The sequence below is a fragment of the Belonocnema kinseyi genome, chromosome 6, assembly GCF_010883055.1.
Source record: "Belonocnema kinseyi isolate 2016_QV_RU_SX_M_011 chromosome 6, B_treatae_v1, whole genome shotgun sequence".
Lineage (NCBI taxonomy): Eukaryota > Metazoa > Arthropoda > Insecta > Hymenoptera > Cynipidae > Belonocnema > Belonocnema kinseyi.
In genome coordinates, this window is record NC_046662.1 from 101,080,383 (window position 1) to 101,101,375 (window position 20,993).

At 34.0% G+C, this 20,993-nt stretch overlaps 1 protein-coding gene across 3 annotated transcripts in view; it reads left to right on the forward strand.

Annotated features, from left to right (window-relative positions):
* The window catches only part of LOC117174669 (ATP-dependent RNA helicase DDX42), a 59,096-nt gene that overhangs the window by 33,291 nt on the left and 4,812 nt on the right, over positions 1-20,993 (forward strand). For all 3 annotated transcript variants that reach the window (XM_033363961.1, XM_033363962.1, XM_033363963.1), the window contains 4 exons: positions 1,577-1,851; positions 1,935-2,085; positions 19,056-19,390; positions 20,361-20,489. In XM_033363961.1, coding sequence (XP_033219852.1) covers positions 1,577-1,851; positions 1,935-2,085; positions 19,056-19,390; positions 20,361-20,489 — 890 coding nt within the window. The remainder of the gene's footprint in view (positions 1-1,576; positions 1,852-1,934; positions 2,086-19,055; positions 19,391-20,360; positions 20,490-20,993) is intronic.

Below are 20,993 nucleotides of genomic sequence, written 5' to 3' on the forward strand. Positions count from 1 at the left end.
TACATAAAAACATACATAATTGCGGTAAAATTTCAACTGTAACCACGTCCCACGACCGTGAGATAGGTAGTTACAGTATGTGATGGACTTAAAATGACGATCCGGCAAAACTCTTGTGCACCCAAGTATGACCGCCTTCTGTAGGGATGCTTTTCAGCTTATTAACCAGTGAAAGCTTAGCACATCCGAGAATATGAAGTTCCAGTATATGCGGCACTTCTCATTCTCGACAATTGGACAATTGACTTGATTTCCTTGGAAGCATTAAGCGGATCGGTATTAAGGTTAATACCGTATAAGTGACAAGAGATGGTTATAAAGCATTATTATAGTGCCGCATTGTGTCTTTGGATGAAGGCCGTTCCCGTATGAGTTGAAAAACTAGATAGTATGTGTCCTGGATGCTCGCGGTGTCCATGACACGCTGTGCAACTATCATCGGGAATATCTTGGCGAAAAATGATACCGTCTTGACATGCCAAAATGAAAACCTTCGTGCCCGACTTCAATCCGGATGATTTAAGGAAAGCAAACGTTAGTCCACACGACATCGACTGATCCTCCACATTTCTGTGGAAGATTAAGTTCATTCTCTTGTCGAGGAGCTGTTCACGGAAGTTTTTCTCTTGCGCTTTCTTAATTCGGGTTTTCAGTAGTAGGTACTCAAGATGGATAAGATTTTATGCATTTTGGTCATCCCTGATATTGAAGTCAAGGCCGAGTGTTTTAGTAGCTTCTTCCGCCGCTTTGTATAGAAACGCTCCTTTGCTCATTTGTTCGTCCTTCCTGACCATTTTTAGAACAAGGTCACGTCCATTTTCGACTATACGTGCTGTAGCCAAAATAATCGGGTTTTGAGGAACTTCAAGATTTAGTATTCCGCGACCACCTTGAAGACGTGAGACGTAGAGTAGCAGAACAGAAGACTTAAGGTGCATGCTTTTGTTCATGTGCGTAAACTTGCGTATCCCGATATCAAGGGATCTGAGCTCGTCCTTTGTCCATGGAACCACTCTATGATAAGTTATGAAACTAGTAAACAATGTTGAACATTAGAACACTATTTGACCCATTGCCTTTGTAGATAAAAGATGAATCACTCGATTCACCCCCGTAAATAAAGCCATTTTTAGATCGCTTCGTGTCCTTAAGATACGAGGGTTTCGTCAGCTTGTTGTTGTGATTCAGTCGTGCCCTTTAGTCAGCGATCTCGCGGTCGTGAGTCGTGAAACTATAAGGTATAGTAGAACATTGTTTTATCTATTCACTTTCTAGATAAGTAGGAGTAGGTCACTCCATGTACTACCGGAAATAAGATGACTTCTTATTTTAATCAATCAATAAAAAATAGAATTTTTCCCGGAACAACGGCCTTCTCCGAAAATCATTGTGCTTTCTAGACTATGTATTAAAAAAACTAGACAGAATGGCTTTTCCGTTTGTCCTGAGTTGTACACTCGGAATTTCCAGACGATTTTCAGGGGTCTTACTGACTTTCTATGAAAATTAAGGTATATTTTAATAGACAATTATTTCTATTATAACCACGTAATTTCCGTTTATCTTTTAATTTTAGAACCACAAGTGCGTTCAATATGTAATCATATAAGGCCCGATAGACAAACCTTATTGTTTAGCGCCACTTTCAAGAAAAAAGTCGAGAAGCTTGCACGAGATGTTTTAACAGATCCAGTCAGAATCGTACAAGGCGACGTTGGAGAAGCGAATACAGATGTAACTCAACACGTAATATCGTTTTACAATAATCCCACTGGGAAATGGAGTTGGTTATTACACAACATAGTTGAATATCTCAGTGCTGGTAGTCTCCTGATATTCGTTACCAAAAAGGTAGACGTCCTTTTCGAAATTATACTAAATAATATGACAGAGAAGTAAAAACTCTAGTTTCTCATAAGTCGCTTTTTTAATAGTTGAATGCAGAAGAGTTGGCTAATAATCTTAAGTTAAAAGAATTCGATGTAATGTTACTTCATGGTGACATGGACCAAGTCGAAAGAAACAAAGTGATAACGGCTTTCAAGAAGAAGGAAGTCAGTATTTTGGTTGCGACAGATGTGGCAGGTAAGTTGCGTTTTATTTTTACCTTATTAAATGTTCTTACATGTATTTTTACAGGCATCGGATTGTGCATTTTTTAAAAATTTCTTCGATTTTTTGAAGAAGAATGCAAATAATCGGCTTTTTTATGTGTTTCTCATTAGTTTCCTGCTTAACTTAAATTGTGATTAGGTTGAGACTTTTAAAATTTGAAACTTAAGGAATTGTATAATTTTAGTGATGTACAAAATGATGTCGGTCAGATTTCGTTTTCGCTGCCCGACCCGAAAACCCGAAAATCCAAGTTAATCCGAAACAGTCCAATAATTCAATACAAAAATGTCCTAATGTTACCGGAAGTTGTCAGTACTGTACGGAAAGTTACCATGAATAATGGGTTTTCAGGACAGTTTGGCACACACACTCCTACATAATTTTATTTAAGAAACTTACACATTGTATATAACTTCTTATTCAAACTTTATAATTAGACAATTTTAAATTTAGAGTATTCGAAATTGAGCATTTTATAATTGGATGTATCCTTGAAGGTTCTACAATTGTTGTTCATATTACAAGCCTTAAATAATTGAATATTTTTGAGTCGAAAACATATTAAATTGAGCACACTTTCATACTTTAATTGTACAAGCTCAAAGTAACTTTAGTTTTTGTATGTTCAAATTTAATAATAGTAATTGCGAGCGTTTACAATTACTAAAGGTCATCCAAAATTTCTTCAAACAGAAAGCCCGACCCGACTTAACAACTCGAAGTTTATCTGACCGTGTAGATCCAAGAAACAATTGGTTAAATAATCGCTGTAGGTAGTTCTGGAAAGATTTAAGTGTGTATTCAGAAAAAATAATACGAACCATGAGCCAATTATTAAGCTCCTTGAGTGCCTGGCGGTGTATGCAAAAATAGTGAGATGTATGAAAGAGCTTATGCTCTTGTGGCGGACAAGATTTGTCATAAAATCTGACAAAAGACAAGTTACTACCAGCTATGTCACCTAAGAGGGGAGCCTTCAAAGGAGACTCTCTAAGGTCGATACTTTTCTCCATCTCCCTCTTGCATCTATCTATTGTACTCCGAGGCTATAGCTCTGGAAACCTATGTGGCCCGCCGAACAGAAGAGAATTTAAGGTCAACCACCTTTATACGTGGACGAGGTTAGACTCTTTACCTCTTCAAAAGAAGACCTTAACATCTTTGTTGTAGCATTAAATAGTGTGGCCAACTTCCCAGAAATTGGCTACAATTGCTGGGAAGTGAAGGATTGACGACGCTGAGGTAGGTAAAAGTCAATGACAAGTTTATATTTCCATATAATTGTTGGGTTTATTAAACCACTTACAGAGATGCGATGCACGGTTGGTTCGCGTTGTTGGTCGCTCTGCCAATTTTTAGCTTCAATGGTCGTGAAGGGCTCCTGAAATCGTCGGCGTTGATGAAGTTCCGTAAACCTGGGAGATTCGGTTTAGATACATTCAAAATGGGGTAGCCCAAGGGACAGACACTGTACGAACTGGGCGATATTGATACGAAAGTACGTGTCCGCTTGCATAGTAGCAGAGAACTGGCGATCTGTGGTTGACAACCTATTAACCTAATTTCGGTGATTTGTTGATCCCAATTCCAAATATCCGGGTCTCACCTCTTCCAACCCATTTAGCACCTTGGTAATGGAGAAACATGCTTGTGTTAGAAATGAGCCTAGAAAAAAATGTTTCGCCAAATTCTCAGAAAACTCCGCTTTTGGTGCAGTAAAATGGAACGTGGATGAGTTGAAGTAACTTGACCGAAGCACGCAAGATGGTAAAAATCAATCGAAGTTATCGTTCTAGATCTTCCGTACCTCGTACGTAGCTTCCTCGATATAAAGGGGGTAGAGATTTGCTGAGCTTAAAGTGTCTTCATCGAAGAATGGTTCTAACTACAGTCTGCTCAGTTCTAAATAGCACAGATTCTCTTATGCGACTCGTACATCAACATGAAGTCGCCAATGCTGTGGCGTTTCTATACCATGTCGCAGTTAGGGCCGCAGAGGAGCTTGGTCTTCCATTTGATTCCAGTGACACTACACATGGCCTAGCATCACTAACACCTTTGGTGTTCAAAAGTCGTGTACTGGAAGGTAAACATTCGCTTCTACTAAGAGAACATGCAGACAAGCCCCTTTATGGTAAATTCTACGGCATTATACGTAGAGAAGGGCCATCGATGGGCCTGTTCAACATGTTTCTCAAATCTTCTGGATTGAGATCGGAGACTGAGTTATTTTTTTTTTTCCTGTCAAGACTGTGTTGTAGACACGTTGGTTTACTGAATGCGTATTGTTTGACATTGAAGAACAGAGGCAACAAAAACTAGCAGCACCTGTAGCGCAACACCGAAGATGCGGTTGTATAGGACAGCGATTCCCAAACTTTTTATGCTTCTTTCTGAGGAGCGGCAGGGGCCCCACCCTCAAATTTTTTCACAATACTGGAACCTAAGTGAGACACTGGATGCTAGTCGTTCGTGCTCGGTTGCTTGCTTCGCTGGCCTTTTCGTTGTTAGAGAATCAGAGCCGGTTGAGAAAAATGATTCACAAGATTTGTAAATATTTCCTTTATTATTTCAGATATTAACCGATTTTCAAAAACTTTGTTTTCATTTTCTTTAAATTATATTACGAAATTCATTCAGCCAATTAAAATTTAATTGAGCAAAGTCTTTATAATTTCAGTTATTGCAAGTTCATGACAATGAAAGGGTCATTCGTGGTAGGCACACGAAAGTCGAGGAAAGTAGCCTTCTGGTCACGGCGGGGAGCCTGCCTTGGAGCCTGCCTAGCTGCCTGGCCCGTGGTGGCATCCCCCTGCCGGCGGCAGCCTCATCGGCCGGCGGCACTAGTTTGGGAATCGCTGGTATAGGAGGTTCATATACCCTTGACAGTAGATGCTATGGACGAGCAGCGACCGGAACTGGGAGAGGTCGCAGGGCAATTATCTGATGGTCGACACTCACTAGGCTTGTAGCCGAGGAAATGGCCACATATTGGTTAAGAATCTGGGTTACTTATAGTTCAAGTCAACTGGACACGACGTGGCTCTGTCTAGAAAAGGACAAAATTGCTGGGTGTGGATGGGGTGCACATCTTCTTGTACAGATACATAGAGATGTTGCACTCCGTCCTTGCTGTGACCCTTCAAAATATCTTGGAGAGCCCAAATCACTTACCCTCATTTATAAACGGAGGGCGTAACATATCTGATACCCAAAAAGGTAGATGCTACTAATCCTAGTGATGATCTACCAAACACCTGCCTCTCGACCCTATATACGTGTTTCACGGCTATCATTTCCGACTTCATCTAGAAATATTATGAAGAGAACAACGTCCTCTCCAATATCTCACGATTATTTACTTGAGGTCCTTAATACATATAAGATCCGTCCGCGCTGATGCGTGGAATATTCCAAGGTGATTCATACAGCGCACTATAATTTTGTTTAGCATTGAACTAACTAAGCTGGACACTCAACAATACGTCCTATGGATTAAAAAGTAATTTGGGAGTTGCTGAGTCTCAATTCGCTCACCTCCTGTACATGGATTACATAAAGATGTATACAAGCTTCTCTTATGACATCAGAATGTCTTAGGGTTAGGACAAATGCAGAAAGCTGCATTTATTTCGTAGCGAGATAAATTCTCCTCTAATACTGGACGAATGTTCTCCGATTGAAGCGATGACTGATGATGAATCGTACAGGTGCCCTGGCATGCTTGCACCCCTCGTCTTGCAGGCCAGGGGTGCGTTCCACCCTGCAATTAAAAAGGCTCTTGAGACTGCTTTTTCGGGTCGCTTTAGTCTGATATTGGCGTCTGGTCTCAGTGCGATGAACTGAACTAAATAATAAACGAATAAAATAGTGTAAACAATTAGTTATTAAAATGCACATAGACTTGAGCTGTGTTTAGGTACCATTTTTAGGATTAAGGTATGCGAAAATTCTGCACTTTTCTATCAGGTTAAATGGTACGAAGACGTCATGCCCAGGAGTAATTCCAGAAACTATTATCTATTGATGGATAGAGGTTTCAAAATTGTATCCTTGACTGGGCTGAATAAAAATGTTTCATACGGTTAATTGACTAATTTCGTGATATATTTTTCTATCAAGAATATTCAATTAAACCTGCAAGTTTTAGTTCAAAACAAAGTCAGTTGTTTCTTTATTTTTGTAAACTGATAAAATTAAATAATGTTGATTTTTTTCCTATCTACTGTAGGAGGGTTTTACCTACATCAGGAACAAAAATAAAACTTTGTAGATTATATACAGGGTGTCTACTCGTGGGGAAATCGGGAAAAACCGAGAAATATACGGGAATTTCAAGTGACGGGAATAAACCGGGAAAATGACGGGAATTCACTAAGCTGTCGGGAATTTTATTTCTTTGAAAATATTGTCACACAATTTAAAGCCTTTGTTAGAATGATCTTAATCATGTCCCACGAAAATGCAGCCTTTGAACGTGGTTTCTCTACTAATTCCAATAATATTATTGAGAACCAATCAGAAATTTTTTTGATTGTACTCAGAACAGTTTATGATGCTACATAAATTCTATTTGTATTTGTATTTGTATGATGCTACATACATTGTACATAAAATTAGTCCATCAGCAAATTCCTACAAAAATATCGTTCTGCCGTAATAACACCATCATTCTTTGCGTCTAAAAGCTTAGTTTTAGCAAGTCGTCAAAATCGCTTTAAAAAACGTAAAATTAACAATATTCAAACGCTTGAAATATCATTAAATTTTTTTTTTTGAAAAAACAAAATAACACCTTTTATCTTTGGTTCAAGCTGAAGAAATTTCAGGTTCGACATATTCAACTTTTTTCAAAATATGTGCATAGGGCTTAATCCAAAAAACATGGTTTTTAGCCATTTTCAAAAAATTCGAAATTAAGCAAAAAAAATTTGTTTATTTATAATTTTTTATTATTATTTAGTAGCCATAAATGTACATAGAAAAAGTTTGTTCTAATTTTCGAAGCAATAGGGAAATTTTGTGGAATTTTCAAAATTTTGAATTTTCAATTCAAAAAGGGAACAGCAGATATTAACCGATTTCGAACATTTTTTTTTTACTTTTTTCGAATTTTTTGAAAATGGCCAAAAAACCATGTTTTTTTGGATTGAGTCCTATGCATACATTTTGAAAAAAGTTGAATATGTCAAACCTGAAATTTTTTCAGCTTGAGCCAACGATAAAAGGTGTTATTTTGTTTTTTTTTCCTAAACAAATTTTTAAATGATGTTTCAAGTGTTTGAATATTCTTAATTTTACGTTTTTAAAGCGATTTTGGCGACTTGCTAAAACTAAGCTTTTAGACACAAAAAATGATGGTGTTATTACGGCAGAACCATATTTTTGTAGGAATTCGCTGATGGACTCATTTTATGTACACCCCCCCCCCCCCCCCCCCACGTTGGGGTGGGAGTTAATGCTTAGGGGATACTTATTGATGGTATCCCTTTTTTTAGTGAACAGGTAATAAAGTGCTCAGGTAAGAATTCTTTTGACTTACCGCGTAGGGGAGGGGGGCAAATAAATATTTGATTGCAGATTATATTTGGTTCATATTAAAAATCATATACAATATATATTTCAGATTTTATATCACAAAGTATATTTGCTTTATATTTAAAATTATGTACAATATATATTACAGCTTTTATATTAGAAATTAGATACAATATATATTTTTAAATACAATTTTTTTACTGACGTGCTTCTTACCTGCTTGTGGCTCATGCACGTAGGGAAAGTTTTTGGTCTAAAAAAAGGGATGCTTTCATTCGTTCGATATTGAGTTGTCGTGCAATAATGTCTGCTTTTGAAACCAAGAAGGATTTCAAGAGAGGTTGATGAAAACAGCCGCAAAAAGTGCTTCTAACAACGTTATGTATATAATATGTAATATATATTGTATATAATTTTTGATATAAACCAAATATATTTTACAATATAAAGTCCATAATATATATTGTATATAATTTTTAATAACAAGTATCCCCCTACGCATTAACCCATTTTTTTTAATTTATAATTTTTTATTATTATTCAGTAGCAAAAACTGTACATAGAAAAAATTCGCCATAATTTTCGAAGCAATAGGAAAATTTTTTGGAATTTACAAAATTTTGAATTTTCAAATAAAAAAAGGGAACTGAAGGTATTAACCGATTAAAAAATTTTTTTTTTACTTTTTTCGTATGTCAACGCACAAATTCTTTTTGCTCAGCTCAAACGATTCGACTAATTTGATTATTTTCACTCCGCCCTAGTATGTAGGTTTGTAAAACTTTAATAATTTTCTTATATAAGTCATCATTAATTGTGTCAGTGTTTATGCCCGGGTGGTTATTACTTAAAATGTTGAATGATGACGAGAAATTAAAAAAAGTTGACGGGAAATGATGGGAAAATGACAGGAATTTTGTATCAAGTCAAAAGTAGACACCCTGTATATAATATTTCAAATATTTTCGATATGATTCTAATGTATTAATCCTATTTGTAAAAAAACCGCACTATTTAATCATTCATGATTGTTCAATTTTTAAATTTTAACATTCTTTAGATTAAAAATTGACATATGCGCGTGCTGCAAGCGCCTGCATGACCTGCTAATAGTCATTATATATCTATTAGGGTGGTCCAAAAATGCATTGCAAAATTTTTGTTCACTCTAGAGGATAAGGCATCCCCCCCTCCCAATTTCTATTTCCGGAGAAAGAAAATCCGTAATTTGTTTTCGAATTTTAACACGTGCCACCGGGCACTTAAAAATCTCATTTAATTAACATGGGAAAATTTTGAATTTTCGAAAAATTGAACTCATGTTCCAGGGTTTCATCGAAACATGCCAAATTTTTTAAGGATTTAATTGTTACTTTTAAGCAATTTTCGTCGTCTTTTTCAAACAAATAAGTGCTATTGGACACTGAATATTTAACACACACACAGTTTTTATAGATTTAAATTAGTTAAAATATAATGCATAATTTGAATAATAGGAATAATAAAATAAAAATTGAATCAGAATTAGATGGTAGCTCTAAGAAAACATCCAAAAGGTAATGGCTATCACGTCCAACGTTCGCAAAAGATTTTAAACATCTTATTAAATTAATTTATAACATCCTCACCTTATTAGGCAATTGACTTAGTTTGTGACTGATGATGAGAAACATGGGTTCATTCGAGAAGAAGCTGGAAAAAATTAATAATAGCTCTAAAAAAAGCATCCAGTGGTGACTGTTGTCACCTGCAACGCCCGTGGCTGCTGTGTAAGGACAACACAGCTAAGCTACCTGTATGATAACCTTACTCTATATGTTTCAGTCCAAATCCTAGGACCATTGGTTTGTGTAAGCAATCGTTAAGATAGCAAAAATTTATTTCTTTTATTTTTGCAGTAATCGAACAAAGAGTTTTAAACTGTCAGAAAATATGCCTCTTGCTACTCTTAAAAGTGTAAAAATCTTGAGCCTAAAGTAACTATTAGTTTTCCCAACAAATCACTTTTTTCAACTATTTTTTGCACATTTTCGGAAATTTCTACGCATTTGGGTGTTGTGCTATCATGTCCGCTTAGCGGAAAAACGAGTTTTTATAATTGAATTGAATAAAAGTGGCTTCAAAAAGACCGCATGTTTTTTCTTCATGAACAAATGTAATAACTCCGTAAAATTTTTACTTAGATAGATAAACGTTTATTTTTCGGCCTGCTGGCCTTAAAAAATTGACTTGCTTACACTTCCATTTTTTTAATAGAATTTTCTTACAACTACGTCTTACAAAGTACTATGGATCCACACCTTATAACTAACCCGCTCGCTCATATAGCCTAACCATCCTCGCCGCGCCTCGTCTCGCACGAATTTCTCTCTTTTGTCGCTATGCCTCGCATTACCAGCCTCGGTCTCCGCGGCTAACACCTAATACTTAACTACTATTTAAAATATTTACATTTCTCTTACATCTACTTCCTCTTCTATTTACAATCTTTCCTTCTCCATTTCTCTTCCTCATTCCTTCTCTATCTTATCCAACACCCGCTTCACCCATGCTATTGCCCTTTTGTCACGCCTTTCATGCAACAATACCTCCATGCTTCTAATGTTTCCCTGAAGGGCTTACATTTTTCTTTCAACTTCTTCCCTATTCCTTTACACACCCCCCACACACTTACTTGGTGGTGGGAGGGGGACCTACAGTTTAAGGTGGATTCCGAACCACCAAGAGCAACAGCTTTAAGTACTTAGATAAAAACTTTTTCTCTAGAGGTACCGGATCCACGAATCTCCGGAGATGAACAACTCTCTTGCTAGACTAGTATTCACCGCATGGGCCGCCGAGGCTCTTCTAGAGTGCGAGGCGGGAATCGAACCCGCAAGCCGAATTAAAATATTTTAGTTCAAAAAGGGGGGGGGTTTAAAAAAACTATTACTGCTACTGAAATTTTAAACATACTCAGCTGCAGTTTACATCAAGTATAGAATAAGATCTGTACTTTGTGTTATAAAATTTACCAGGCTGTTAGCCAGGCGTTCGCACCATAGTTGAATTTACGCCTTCAAATTGAAAAAAGTTTGAATATCACGGCTATGGCACAAACGTCCGACCGGCAGCTGCGGTTCCCCCACAGACTGCCCTTCTGTAGTCAATCACCACGATCAACAACAAAATTACAATGCACTGCCTCGTCAATTTGTTAACAAATAACAAAGCTCTTATTCTATACTTGATGTAAATTTTAGCGTTCTATGTTTAAAATGTCAATAGCGGTAATAATTAAAAAAATTATCTCCCCCCACCCCTCCTTTAAATACAAATTTTTTCTTGTTAAAATTTGTACAAAAATGTTACCTATTAAATATATTTTATACTCATTCCATAAAATAAAAATTGACGGAGTTAATACATTTGTTTATGAAGAAAAAAACATACCGTCTTTTTGAAGACGCTTTTATGGAATTTAATTATAAAAACTCATTTTGTTTTAAAGTGTACTTGCTAGCACAACTCCTAATAATTATTTTGGGCTAAAGTTTTGTACACTGCAAAAATTATTGCATATTTGAAAAAAGACCATTTTTTATGGTTTTTATATTTTTCTAAGTAAATAAAACTGCGAACATTATGGTTGGCCCTTTCATTTTTTGGATATTTGTGAAACCTACATTTTTTAACTAAATTCTCATTCTGTCAGAAAAATAGGTTCCTTGCAATAAACAAAAAACCTGTTTTTGTCATCTTCAACAATTGTTTACACACATTATCGGTCCTTGAGTTTATATGAAATCATAAGCCTTAGTTGTAGATGCTAACACTACAATAAACTGAATTGAAATTTCAAAGAATGGAGTAAGATTATTATGCACAGAGTCGTAGCTAAGTTTATGTTTAATATCATTAACGTCCCCACCACCTCTCTTCACTATGCGGCTTTTATGATCAGCCTATATTATTCAGCCCGTAGAATTGGTGATATCAGGACGAAGACAAGATTCTGAGATCACAAAAATATCGATGTTATAGAAATGAATTATGTCTGTGATGTCAATTATTTTATGAGAGATTGATCTCGCATTTACCGTGAAACTTTTCTGTAGCGCCGATTTTGGGGTTGACGGTGGGTGGAAACTAACTTATTATAGCTCGCTCTGCTTTTGTTTGTGCACGCCTGAGTGACAACCGCAGATCTGGCGCACATCGCGCAGCTCTTGTTACTCTTACCTGCGGCGCGGCGTCAATTTTCGGAAGGGCTATTGAAAGGTTTCACTTTATATGTGTACTAAGTGCAATGGCTTGCTTCGCTCACTCCTTCAATGAGAAAGACTGGATTCACAGAAGAAAAATTTTTAATGAATATCCGAAGAAGGGGTAATAGAAAAAAAAAATTGATTTAAACGGAAAAACCATGTCTTTACATATAGAGATGCACCAGACATCGGGAGAAGGAATGGCGGGATTTAATTGAGAAAAATTAGCTGACATACACCTTGAGTCTTAAAGGCGGATCACTGAAAAAGTGTTCATGAACGAGACAAGCCGCGCTTGAACCACGGTCCAAGAAAGGCATTGCAGCAGAGTCCAAAGGATGTAGAAAATGTGAAGTCACTGGTGTCGCCACTTGCAAAGCTTTATCGAGTTGGAAAAGTTATTGAGTCAATATTAACTAGAATTAGTCATCTCGCTAAGCTTAGATTCTAATTATTTTAAACGAAGCCTTCGAGGCGTAATGAATCTACTCTGCTTTGCTGAAGACTAAAGATTTACTGGGAATTTTACCTGTACCCTATTAAGCCTTGACTACTTGCAGTACCTTATAATGATCTAGAGGGTGGTTGCAGTTGATGTGGACTAGACCGTCAGCTTGGTTAGAATCAACATCGTGAACTATTAAGAATTTTTGGTTTTTGACTTTAGATGCGACCAAGTCATCCCCGATTTAAGCGACTTTTAACCTATTATTAGGCCAGGAATGGTTTTATCTACAACCGGAACTCTAAAAACGTCCTCGATGTTTGTTTTATTGTCCTTTAACTTGACAAGCCTGCAAACCAAGGCGACGAGGTCTGAGAGCTTCTCCTAGGAGGACACTGGCATTCCGGTATCGGTCCGCCTGATCCAGGCTTCTTTTTCATTTTTTGTATGTGCCTGAGGAGTTACTTCTTATAGTTTTGACAGTTCTAGGAATGCTGCATACTCAAAAATTGCGGGTTGATGACTTCAGACTTTACAGTTTCGAATTGTTTAAGCAGGATCGTCTTCTGTTCGAATAATTTTTTCACTTTCGTCGATGGAGAATCCTGACTGGCCGATAGGTTCGAGATTTTTGAATTACAACTTAATATTGTATCGTTCTGAGCCTGGATGTTCAGGATCATTTGAGATCCATAAGCTTCGACTTTCTCCAGTCTCTTGCAAATGGTGTTTAATTTCAAGAGTATTTTCAAAGCGACGGGGTCGGAAGAACTTTGTTCAGTTGGTCGGACTTTAGTAGATTCCAAGATAAGGGCGCATAATGGCGGAAAATCGTTGTTTGAACTCAGGGTTGCTTAGCAGAGTGAGATTTGACTAATTCGTACTTGGAGAATGCAGGACGACCTCGGTAGCAAGTTCCTCATTCTTCTTAACATCCATGGCAGACTGGAGCTCTCTGATTGATATCGAGGAAACTCCTGCTACAGCAGCAGGATTATCCGCGAAGCAGTCTCGACAGGCATTTCGCTGGCTGTGTTTGCTAAAAGTCCAAAAGAACAAGAAAACGAATTGGCAATAGATGTTAGCGATTTTAGGGGTGATTCGGAAGTTAAATTCATGAAAAGTAGAGCGCCATGAAAAAAGTTCCTGACAGTGTCTCCAGAACGTGGGATTTTTCGGCCCCCACCACTCTTCCCTCTGGGAGTAACACATTTAAACGTAGCGTGTCGGAGAGTCGGCTTTGTTAAATGCTGCGAAGCCCTTTGTAAAGCCGAAAATGCACGAGCTGGAACCCGAGCTCTCCCGACCTCACGAATGACGATCTAGCTGCTCCTCAAATTTATTCAGGTTTTGAAATCCCGAGTTACCTTAGAATCATCAGGCTTATTGCGAAGAGGCAAATATAATTGTCTTTATGTAAATAGATATAGGAGACAAGACTTCTGGGTCTAAAATATTTCAAATTAAGTGCTGCATGCCTTAGTCATATTTTTAGTAAACTATGGATTTTTAGCAATTAAAAAACAAATTTTCGACACAATAGTTTAATGTTTCAACCTAAGAAATTACTTTTAAAAATACATTTTTTAACTTAAACATTGTAGTTTATACTGAAGTTTGCAGTTGAAAAAATTCAATTTTAAACCCAAATAAATGCGAATTTTCAACAAAAGAAATTAATTTTTATCTAAAACAAATAAATTTTTAAAGAAGAATTATTCGCCAACAAAGAAGATAAATTTATAACTAAAAAGAAAATTTTTCAAGAAGAAAAAGTGCCAAAAAAATTGTTCAATTTTCATCTATATAAACGAATTTTAAACTAAAAAAATAAGTATTCAATCATAAATTCACTAGTTTAATTTTCAGACAAAAAATTGAATTTTCAACTAAAGAAATTAATTTTCAACTAAAATTATAAAGTTTCAACGAAAAATTGAATAAATAAATTTTCATTTATGTATTTTCAGTTGAAAAATAATTATCAACCCCAAAAAATCAAAGTTTTAACAAAATATTTTAATTGACAAGCAAAAAATTAAATTTGCAAACAAATTTAATTTTCAAACCAATGACTTTCTACCGAAAACAAAAATTCAATAGTTTCAAAATCAAATGAATTTTCAACTGAAAAATGTTTTTAAAAAACAATCGAAATTACAGCAGAATAGTTCAATTTTTAGAGGTATAGTTAGATTTTCATTTTAAAAATTATTTTTCTACCAAAAATGGAATGGAATAAATTCGGAGAGAAAATTAAAAAATAGATCACAATTTTTTACAATTATTTCGTAATTTTGCCATGTTATATAATTTTAGAAAACAATAAGGAATTTAATTCTTGTTAAGCCTTCTTGCGTAATTTTCTTGCACCATTTTTTGTTATGTTTATGTTGGTTTGTAAAATTTGCTTTTAAATTTTAGTAAGTTCACGCGATATTCAGAAATTTTGAAATGTACTTCAAAAAAAAATTCAAAAAAATGTTTCAAATCTAATTTTAAAATTAAATGTTTTAGAAATGTAGATTTTCAAAGATTTCAAAAAAACTAACCTTAGAAGCTTTAAGGGAATTCCGAATGATTTCAAGGAGATAAAATTATTTTTCTTAAAATTCCTGTGAAAAATTTGGAAGATTATATAAGTCAAGTTTTTTACAGCTTGAATGCTTTTTTAAAATTTTAAGAAAAATGTAGTAAGTTAAAAATATTTTTTTGGGATATATTTTGTTTTAAAAGTATTAGAAATATTTAAAAACTTCAAATAATTTCTCAAAATTTATCAATTATTCGTTGATATCTTCCAAATTTCTAAATGCCCTAAACATCTTTTAAAACGACTCGAATTTCTCTCATATTTTTTTAAATCCAACAGAATAATCAAATTTGAAGTCCCCTAGGTTCTTTTTTGACACAGATCTTTTCATGCTACTTTAGGCATGTATATTTTAATCTGCTTTACGTATAGTGAAAAATCATATGCTGAAAAACGATAAGAGAAATATATATTTCTCCACCTTCAGCTATAATTTGAAAGGCGATTCTTCATAGTATTTTAGTAACTAATGGATATATTTTTATAATTTTATTCCTGAAATCTATTCCCAAAGGTCAAATATGGTACAAAATTATCGTAAAATTTAAAAAACACCAACTATTTACAGGAATTTTTAAATAAAAATCAATGTGTATCATATTCAAATAAATTTTGGCAATATTTATAAAAGTATTATTATTTTTAATTTAAAAAATTAATGTACAGAGAGTACAGTTTTTATTTGAAATTTCACGACGGTTTTTTGTACCATGTTTGACCCTCGGCCAGAATCAAGGAAAAATAATCTAAAAATATGTTCATTAGTTATTAAAATGCTAGAAAGACATACCTTTACAATATTTTTTCTCTTTTTATAATCATGAGATATTTCTTCATAAAATAAATTTTGTTGGATTTATTTTACAATTATTTACAATCAATTTCCAATTACAATTTTTTTACAATTAAAATAAAATTGTAAAAGCTACATTTTTTAATTTTGAGACAAGTATTTCAAGGCATTAAAGATTTTGGAAAGATTTCATATACAATAAAATAAGTATTATCAGTTTGTTTATAAATTTAGATGGAAATAATGATTCTAAGATTTTTAAGAAAATTAAAAAAAAAGAAGGTTTTCGAATATATCAGATGTGTCAGAAAAGATCCTAGGAGATTTTAAATACATTTTATTTTTATTTTATAGGATATTAAAAAATATTAGGAAAATTTCTTATCTATTCAAAATGTTTTGAATTCTTCAAGATATTGGTAACTCTCTCGAGTTTTTATCAAAAATTAAAAAAACCATTCAAAATGTAGAACAATATTTCCTTATAATCTTCTAAATTTTCCCAAGCATTTTAAGAAACTATGTTTATTCTCCTGGAACCTTTCGAGATTCTTTTAAAGTTCCTAAAGCTTATCTTGCGTTTCTAAAACACTTCTAAAGTTTAAATTTTTTTGAATCTCATCAAGTCTACTAAACACTTCCTAAATTCACTTGATTATTTACTTTTTTTAACTTTTAAATCTTATCAAATTGAAGCATTTTGCTTTAAAATCTTCTACACTCTTCTTTTAAATTTTAGGAAATCGTTTGATGTGTTTAAAAATCTGCTTGATTTTGTTTTAAAGTACATTTTTTTAAATAAAAAATTATTTAAAACTTTCACTTTGAGAAGATTTGAAATCTTTTGCAATGTTTTGAAATGTTTAAAAATAACCTTTTCAAATTAATTGTTGGAAATAAAAAATTATGTTAATTATTCCTTTAAAAATCTTTACAAATTTTAATTATTTTCGAATAATTTCAATTTTTTTGAATATCTCTTAAACTTACTCAAATTTGAAAGAATTATGTTCCTTAATTTTTCTAAAGTTAAGTAATATGGAAAAATTACAACAATTTGCTTGAAAATATTTTACGTACTTTTTAGACATTTTAGGAAATAATAAAAAATGTTTGGTAATCTTTTTTCAGTTTTCTGTTAGAATTCATTCCAAAAAAATTATTTAAATTTTGTCCCAAGGAGTTCCTTCCATTATCCAAATTTTTAGAAATAATTCAACAAATTTTATGTGTAGTCAAAATAAACTTTTTTTAAATCTCATTTAACTTATTCCAAGTTATCTTTTTAGAATGTTCAAAATTTATGTAATTACTTATTCTGATTGGAAATAATTGAACCTCTTGCGATTAAAAACGGGGATTATGCTTGAGAAGAAATGTGTTGAAATTAATTTTTTAAAAAATCATTCGAATTTTAATTTTAAATCAGTTTAGCCTACGTTTATAAAACTCCTCTGAAGTTTAAAATCTTTTTTAATCTCATCAATTCTACTCAATATTTATTGAATATATTCGATTATTTACATTTTTTAAATTTGTAATGTTATCGAATTAAAAAATGTTGATTTTAAAACCTTATACACCCTTTTTCGAAATTTTAGGAAATTGTTTGATGTGTTTAAAAATCTTCTTTAATTTTCTTTTAAAGCACATTTTTCAAAATAAAAAATCATAAAAAATTTTCACACGATAATTAGGATTTTTTTAGGATTAATTAGGATTAATTTTTAATCTTTTCAGGTCTTCTAATCTTTAAAAATCATTCAAATTTTTCCTGATTTTTTTTATTTTGCAAAATTAAAAAAAAATAACCTTTAAAATTTTTCAAATACTTTGACAATTTTTGACGTCTTTGTGAATGTTTTGAAAAGCATATAATTTAAAAAATTGTGTACCAAAATTGCACAAGAAGGCCTATTAAGAATTATGTTACTTAATTCAAGATGTGAAAAAATTGACTCATAGTCCTTTAAATTTTTCCCAGGAATTTTAAGAAAAATAGTTTTACCTCCTTGAAATCTTTCGGAATTCCTTTAAAGTTTCTGAAGTTTATGTTTGAATTCTTTAAACATCTAAGTTTCTTTTAAATTTTAGGAAATCCTTTCACATGTTTAAAAACCTTTTTTAATATTCTCATAAAGTACGTTTTTTAAATAAAAAGTCATAAAAAGTTTTCTACCAATCTTGGAAAAGTTCTGTTTCTAATCTTGTCGGACTTCTAATCATTAAAAACTATTTAAATTTTTCCTGATTTTCTCTGAAATTCGGCTAAATGAAAAAGATTGCCTTAAAATCATCAGATTATTTATTGACCATTTTAAACATAATTTAAAATGTATTGGAATTTTTAAATCAATTTTTCAACATAAAGAATTATATTAATTATTCGTAGAAACCTAAAAGAATTTTTTTCATTTTCGTGAAACTTTAAAAAATTCTTAAAATAATCTTTACAAGTTTTAATTATTTTCTAATCGTTTCAATATTTCCGAATATCTCTGAAACTTACGCAAATTTGGAAGCACATTTTTTAAACCAAAATAAATTAAAAAAAAAAATGTGCAACAAAATTGTGCAAGAAGACTTGATAAGAATTAATTTCCTTATTTGTTTCTAGAATTATAGAACATAGCAAAATTGCCTGAACTTTCATTCTCTTGACACCCTGCGAAATTCAGTTTACTTAAAAACTCCTCCAAATAGCTAGTTAGCTACCTAAAACGAATCGTGAAGTGGGGGGGGGGGCTCGTGCCCGTGCATTTTCAGCTTTACAGGAGGCTGGCCTACGCAACATGTAGCAGAGCCGACTCACCGACACGCTACGTTTGAATGTGTTGCTCCCAGATGGGAGAGTGGTGGAGGACAAAAAATCCCACGTTCTGGAGACACTGGTTCCAGACCTGAACCAGACTGGGTCAAGAGCCTCACGAGATCTACCAGCTGGAATTTTGTAGAGAAATGTCCACTGATTTATGGCAGGAACTAAGCCTGGAAGGCACACGAAGTAACCGAATAATGAACCTGAAATTATAATACTGCTCTCACAAGTAAAGAATGCTTGTAAAAGTTCAAAGAATATCCAAAAAGCTTGATCTGTCACACAAAAACAACGGATTAGTTGCTCTCGCGAGTTAAATTTATCTTAATGTCTGTGGAATTCTTTTAAATTCTTTTAATCTTACTTTAATTCCTTAACTTTTTTAATTCCTTAAGACAGTACCCTTGGTACGTAGCAAGTCAGTTGAGAGAAAATACCAAATTAACCGTCTTGTTGATCCGAGGCTAATCAGTGATTTACTCACATTATTAAAACTCTGATTTTAGCTCGAGGCCTGGATATCCCGCATATCAGAACAGTCATAAATTATGATGTGGCTCGTGATATTGACACACATACACACAGGATAGGAAGAACGGGTCGAGCTGGGGAAAAGGGTACTGCGTACACGTTGATTACGGAAAAGGATAAAGAATTTGCTGGTCACCTTGTGAGAAATCTCGAGGGAGTGAATCAAGAAGTGCCGAAAAGTTTAATGGATTTAGCGATGCAAAGTGCTTGGTTCAGGAAGTCAAGGTTCAAAGGAGGTAAAGGAAAAAGCCTGAATGTTGGTGGAGCTGGTCTGGGATTCAGAGGGAAAGCTGAAGCTATGAAAGAGCAGGTATTTTTATTAACTTTGGTAATTTAATTCGATTTTCATCATTTTCCGTTTCATTAACTCTTCGTCATTTACCTGTATAAAATCTATTGGTCCCCACTGGACACCGGGACATCCTAAAGACGTCCCTACAATGTACCTCTATGTCTTGTGACTTGGCGTCTTTAGGACAGGTTTTGAATCTTTTCATGGCTTTCAAAGGTCATCAGGACGTCCTTAAGGGGGGCGACCCATGTAGCACCTCGAAAATAAGGGTATATTTTGGGATTTTTTTGGGGATAAAGAATATAACGAATCTTTCCAAAACTTTTATGGTTTATTAAGGCACTTTTGAACTAAAAAATAAATTTTTTCTAGCCATAAATATGCATGACATTTTTAATTATAAGGGTAGATGTTGAACATGTTCAGCTGGGAGATGTAAAATGTTTTTTTTTTAAGTTTATATTCATAGCTTCTGTGTGAACCAAAAAAGTTAAAAATAATTATTTTTGACAAAATGGCGTCCGTTTAAAAAAATTTGATTTTTACCCACAAATTTGTATGAAATTGTTAAAAAATAATTATTAAACAAATTTTTTTCAGATCAGAAAGGTTCACACAAAAGACAATCATTTCAAATATGTGTATGCAAGGAGAACTCAATCGGTCAAATACTTTTTTGAGTTATCTTCCGGGCAATTATGAAAAATATGAAACCGACAAAAACGCGTTTAAAGATTTACATTTTGAAAAAAAGTGAGCATCGGCGGGCTAGCGCGGGGCGCCTTTTAGGGGTTAAAGAATGCACACGCGACTCTGAAACTTTTACAGCATGTTTTCGGGATGACAAGCTTCCATTTAAGCAAAAAAATCGATTTTTTGAAGCCATTGAATTGGTCGCCCCCTTAAGACTTCTGTCAATAGATGTATATAGGACAACTTTAGAACTTGTGCGCCCACTAGGTAAATTTCATTTTTTTGTCACTTTCAGAGTAGTGGACCTTCGTCACAGCAATCAAAAGACGTAAGCGAAGTAGTGAAGAAGTTGGAGAGGCATGGGCCTGGAAGCGATCGGCTTTCTGCTATGAAGGCAGCTTTCAGGAGTCAATACACTTCTCAGGTTCGTATCTTGAAAAGAAACAGGGAAAACTAGCAGTGCTAAAATTAAAGAAATTTAAATGAGATTAAAACCAAATTTAAAATATTATTTGAGGCCATTTAACGAGTGGACCAGCTGATCAAGTCATTCCTGAGATCAATATTTTTTCACATATATTTAAAACTAAAAGTTTAAATAAGGCGGAAAAAAAGTTCGGAAAATATTAATAAATATTAAAGGAACGTTTGTGGCAAGGCACAGAGTTGGGGGAAGAAAAAAGTCGATTCATGATAATAAGAAATATTGACCGACGCATTTAGGTTTTACGCAGAAGTTTGGCTTCTATCATGGACATAGGAAACAAAGGACTAGGCATGCCTTTGCGGGGGTGATGCAATGAGGGGGGACACCCGCCACCTTTTGATGTCCCGCGACCAACATGGCAGCGCCCACATGTTTATCTTTTCATGCACAGTTTGTCGGTAAAAATGCTCGTGCGCATAATCAAATGGCACATCGTAAGAT